The following is a 6000-nucleotide window of genomic DNA, read 5'->3' on the forward strand; positions in this document are numbered from 1 at the left end:
ATGAGCTATAACATTGAAGAACAGGCTACTTCTCTATTTTCTTTTGTTTATAATTAACAGGTTTTGAGGCATTTTTTACATTTTTACATTATAGACATGAGAGGTTATTTTGAATAATGGGGTACCTCACTTGTTCTAAGATAACTTGTTGAGAGAGAGATGTTATTTTATTTTGTTAAAAAGCTGAATTATTAAGCTGTGATTATTTTGTTATCTGAAACAAACAGAGGAGACATGCTTTAAATAAATAAATATATTATTTATAAAGCAATATTTTTCAGTACCTCAAAGAGGCCCAGAATTAACCGAATTAACCGAATTAAGGTACCAAAAAAAACCCCCAAAAGTTATAAATCCGGGGGAAAACCGCACGTGCGCGCGCGGAACGCATGCACGCGCGCTGCGCACGCGTGCATTCGTTGGGTGTCGTTGTTTTTTTTTTGTTTTTTTCCACAAGGGGGGGGGGGGCTAGCGCAACTTTAGAACCACCCACGGTGCCTCTGAGAAGGAAGGGACAGATGGATCACTGTGCCAAAAAACCTGGCTCCCGTCCGCTCCCATTATATCTCCTTGATAAAAACCTCGATGCGCGATCACTCCGCAATGGCGACTCGCGTGAGAGATGTTATTGTTCCAGGAGTTAGCCAGGACCATCCATCGTCGTGCAGAAAAAAGGGGTAAAAATAATTGTCTACTCTAAAAAAGCAATAGCAAAATATACTTAACATATTGCGCGTGTGTGTGTGTGTGTGTGTGTGTGTGTGTGTGTGTGTGTGTGTGTGTGTGTGTGTGTGTGTGTGTGTGTGTGTGTGTGTGTGTGTGTGTGTGTGTGTGTGTGTGTGTGTGTGACGTGCGTGCATGCGTGTGAGTGCATGTTTCCAGGTATGGTAGTCACCATCCAGATGGAGTTCTTTTGGACCCAGAGGACAGTTTCTGGTGTCAGGCCCTGGAAGACCTGGAGACGTGTGGCCAGTCAGAACTGCTCCGCGAGATCGAGGTCCGTTAGCATGCTAGCATGTTTGCAAAACATTTTTTTCAATTATTATTATTTATATTAATGTTTCATTATCATGATTTACCGATTATTTGGGGGCCCACTGCAATACCCTTGAGGCCCACAGGTTGCGAATCACTGGGCTAGGTATAGTAGCCAACAGCTACACAGCATTTAGTTTACATACCATGGCATAGAGTCTAAAACATGGTATGTAAACTTAAATGTTTTGTGAGACAATAGAAATATGATAGAACACAGTACGACTTTAGCATCAGAAATGTGTTCATATTAGTTTTTGTACCTTTTATTTTCTTTTTCTTTTTTTCAAAAGTGAACATTTGTGGTAAAATGTGTGGAACAGGAGAACTGTTGCGCCTTTCTTTGTCCTTTTGGTGAAGATTAACTGCAGGTGTGGTGGTCTCGAAAAACATAAGGGTAAACTGACAGAAGGAGACTCGCTCACTGCATGGAGGTTAAGGAAAAACTCCTTAGACAAGACTTAAAGAAAAACATTTTTTCTTTATTTTGAGATGCCCATAATGTGCTCAGTGGATTAAAAAGCAAACGTTTCAGTCCTCCCAGGACCTTCGTCAGTGCTATAATGGTGGGACACAGACAAATACACGCTTTTATAGGGTGCTTGATCACCTCAGCTCAGGTGCTGAGGATCACTACTCAAGGTCATTACCATGGTTACCGTAGGGCGTGGACAGATCAATTGCAGACAGAAAAAACAGGATTACACATTTGTGTTACATTTGAATCATGGAGTTCACTATACAAACAGTTTATGCATCCAGTCCAGTCATGTCAGCATTCTCTTGATACACATTTTTGAAAAACATTTGTTAAAACAGTAACATTAGTAACATTTAAGGATTTTTGGAAATAAATTATACAAATTAGTACAAAATAAGATAAATGCAGGGTTCCTATAGGTAGCATTGGAGGGAAAGGTCTTCATTAATGCCACCCGGGTTAACAGATTGCAAGTGAAAAATCCATCTGGATTCAGTTTGTAAGAGTTTGGTGTCTAATTCACCACCTCTTCTGGATTTTTTAACTTGTTCTATCACTGTGAATGACAGATCTGCTACAGAGTGACCGGCTTCCATAAAGTGTCTGGCAATAGGAGATTTAATGTCCTTGCGTCTGATGGCACTCATGTGTTCTATAATGCGTGTGCGGACTGGTCTGGATGTTTTGTCTACATACTGGAGATTACATTTACAGGAAATCATGTAGACTACATTGGAAGAACTACAGTTGACAAACTGTCTGATCGTGTATTGTTTGTTAGTGACTGCACTTTTAAATGTGTTCATTTTCTTAGAGTATTTACATGCTACACAGTGTAGACAAGGGTAGAAGCCGGTGACTCCATCAAGCCGCCCGTGTGTTGCTGGGGGGGTATGTAGCAGTCTGCTTTCACCATATAGTCCCTGATGCTTCGAGATCTATAGTGGGAGAAGAGAGGAGGGTCAGTGAACAGTTTGGCCCCTTCAGGATCAGCTGACAAAACATGCCAGTGTTTCTCTATAATACTACGTACATCGTTACTCAATGGATTGTAAGTGGTGATGCAGGCACATGAATGTTTCTTTTTGGTCTGCACAACCTGGTTCTGGTTGTTTAATTTAGTTAAGGCAGAGTCCAGCCACTTTTGAGGGTAACCTCTCTCAATAAAATGTGCGTACATGATATCTCTTTCTTTCTCAAAATCTGTAGGACTACTGCAAATTCGTTTTAGTCTAAGGAATTGAGAATATGGTAAGCCTTTTTTCAAAGCAGGGGGGTGTGCACTAGTGGCATGTAACAGGTTGTTCTTGTCTGTAGGTTTGGTGTACAGAGTAGTGGACAATTTACCTTCCTGTAAAAGTACCCGGGTGTCTAGAAAAGGAATATCACTTTTGCTGAACTCCATGTTGAATTTGAGGGTGGGGTGGTAAAATGTGTGTGCAGGCATCCATCATGACAGGAACAGCCATCAGTCTGGGTGTTGACGAGGTCTCTAAGCCTCCTCCAGAACTGAGCCACAACAACGTGAGTCCCCTGCGGAGAAACTCTATCCTCCTCCAGGGTACCCACCTGCACCAGGGGACCCACCTGCACGAGGAGGACCACATCCATCATGGTACGGATCCCATTCCCCCACCTCTTGAGTTTCACAACCTATTTTTACATAATAATATCCCCTCCTCTAGGGAAATTTGTTTTCATAGATTTTCTATGTATCTATGTATGCATTTCCATCAAACTGTTGAGCAGAGCAGTTGTGGGGATCAAACATGTGGCCTTTAAGGTACAGAACATACTTTCTAACCACTTGGCCACTGCACAAAACCAGTGCCTGCATATCACAAAAAGGAAAATTCAGCTGTGCTTTTTATTTCGAAAGGATACCACCCAGAGGCCCACCTGCATCAGGAAGCCCACCTGCGTCAGGAGGCCCTCCTGCGCCAGGAGGCCCACCTGCGTCAGGAGGCCCACCTGCGTCAGGAGGTCCACCTGCGTCAGGAGGCCCACCTGCACCAGGAGGCTCACCTGCACCAGGAGGCCCACCTGCGTCAGGAGGCCTACCTGCACCAGGAGGCTCACCTGCACCAGGAGGCCCACCTGCGTCAGGAAGCCTACCTGGACCAGGAGGCTCACCTGCCCCAGGAGGCCCACTTGCACCAGGAGGCCCACTTGCACCAGGAGGCCCACTTGCACCAGGAGGTCCACCTGCGTCAGGACACCCGGTCCCCTCAGCCCAAGGCGTCTCTGCGAGTGTCAGAGAAGACGTGGGAGTCTCGCCGTATCAAAGAGGAGATGCAGGAGATTCTGTCTCCAACACCACTGGAGCTGCACAAGGTCTGTCTGTCTGTCTGTCTGCGTGCGTGCGTGCGTGCGTGCGTGTTTTATACTTTCTGACATATTTAACTTTAATTTGATAATGGAAGTCAGTGTGGCCCGGTTGTTTTGGCCAACAAGAAATGTTGCCCAAACATGGAGTCATAAGTCATAGACGACTGATGTCACACATTGCTCTGTCTGTCTCTCACTCTCTGTCCGTCTCTCTCTCTCTCTCTCTCTCTCTCTCTCTCTCTCTCTCTCTCTCTCTCTCTCTCTCTCTCTCTCTCTCTCCAGGTAACAGTAATGAAGGACACAGAGAGTGAGGAGTTTGGGTTCAGTGTGTCAGACGGCTTCTTGGAGAAAGGAGTTTATGTGAACATGATCAGAACAGACGGACCCGCCCACCGCGCTGGGCTCGAACCATACGACCGCATCCTACAGGTACACACACACACACACACACACACACACACACACAGACACAGACACAGACACACACACACACACACACACACACACACACACACACACACACACACACACACACACACACACACACACGCACACACAGACCACATGAACAAACCCAGTGTTATTCCTATATCATATATACCATATCAAAATGGGTGGACGTCACAAACATAACATCTAGACATGCAAGACGCATCATTGCTCCGAACCGCACAAAACATGGCACAAAATCTGTTCAGGGGTCTGGTATGACAACAGTCACACCAAAAACCTAGATTGTACACATATGGGGCACTAAAGCAGTGTTACAGCAGTGTCTAACACTTCAAATGGCCATAACTCTGTGACCATTGCTCTGATCAGCGCAATATAAATCTAGATTTGACGGCCACGTACTAGACTTTCAAGTGTAGTATTTTTCAAATGGTTTTAAATGTGCTAGAGGTGTACACAGCTGACAGGATTGTTTCACTGGTTGTACCTTCATGACTAGAGTTGGGATCCTTTTTAACGATCCCGGTTCCTTAACGATTCCCTCTTAACAGTCCCCAAATGGACCCTTACAGGTCTGTAACTCTGAGAGTGTACAAATGGCACCAAATGGACCCTTACGGTTCATTACCCTTACACTCTCAGAGTTATGGTGGTCCTTGAAATTAAACGGTTGAGAACCACTGGTATTGTAATTGTATAGCAGACGTGAAGTCTCATAACAGCTCTGACAGTGTGATAAAACCTCCATTCTCTCTCTCTCTCTCTCTCTCTCTCTCTCTCTCTCTCTATCTCTCCAGGTGAATCATGTTCGCACCAGGGACTTTGACTGTTGTCTGGCGGTCCCTCTCATAACGGAGGCAGGAGACAGACTGGAGCTGGTAATCAGCCGAAGCCCCCTTGTGGTGGAGGACAATAACAACATTGTACAGCACACACTAGACCTGTAACACACACACACACACACACACACACACACACACACACACACACACACACACACACACACACACACACACACACACACACACACACACACACAGAGAGACACGCACTCCAAGGTCAGGGTTCTGGGCTCTAGTTTCACCATGCAGAATGCTTACATTTCCATCCATACACTGTAAAAAAAAAAAAAAAAAAGAAGAAAAAAAAAATACTGTATTATCTGCATCTCCAGACCATAAGTACACTGTAAAAGTATGCCGTTGCTGTCAGTTGGAAACCGTGTATGTCTAAAACTGTTACTTGTCAGGAAATGGAATATTTTTTAGTCACACGCTATTCATGAAACCCACACACACACTTTCATAATGTTTAAGAAATTTCTAAAATAGCACAGCATTAATTTACGAAAACACATGGGTTGAAATATGGAGATACAAGGTTTCTGCCTGACAGCAACGGTATATATCAACATCTCCAGACCATATCTGCTGTGTAAAGAAAAACACTTTCAACAAGTCCTTCAATCTGCTGTGGAGTCTTCAAGTCTTAACCACTTAAACCCTCTATTCTTAGTAAAAATGGACCTGAGTTACAACTGTACTTGGACCATCTACTACACCAAATCTCTTTGCAAAAGATAGCCGATGTACAAGCTCAACGCATTTATTAACTGCAAAATGCATAACTAAATAAATGTCTGGTGCCTACGTCATTTTGACGCAAGTGTCTGTGGCAGACACTCAAAAACACGTTTATGTGGA

At 44.2% G+C, this 6000-nt stretch overlaps 1 protein-coding gene across 3 annotated transcripts in view; it reads left to right on the plus strand.

Annotated features, from left to right (window-relative positions):
• LOC308082382 (glutamate receptor-interacting protein 2-like) overlaps positions 1-5244 on the plus strand; it is a gene marked incomplete at its 3' end in the record, with an annotated part of 198701 nt that extends 193457 nt beyond the window's left edge. For all 3 annotated transcript variants that reach the window (XM_080424107.1, XM_080424108.1, XM_080424109.1), the window contains exons 21-25: positions 883-997; positions 2960-3131; positions 3396-3850; positions 4127-4273; positions 5095-5244. In XM_080424107.1, the coding sequence (XP_080280233.1) occupies positions 883-997; positions 2960-3131; positions 3396-3850; positions 4127-4273; positions 5095-5244 (1039 nt within the window). The remainder of the gene's footprint in view (positions 1-882; positions 998-2959; positions 3132-3395; positions 3851-4126; positions 4274-5094) is intronic.
• Between the last annotated feature and the right edge of the window lie 756 nt (positions 5245-6000).

This window comes from Gymnoscopelus braueri (assembly GCF_963280865.1).
Source record: "Gymnoscopelus braueri genome assembly, chromosome: 3".
Lineage (NCBI taxonomy): Eukaryota > Metazoa > Chordata > Actinopteri > Myctophiformes > Myctophidae > Gymnoscopelus > Gymnoscopelus braueri.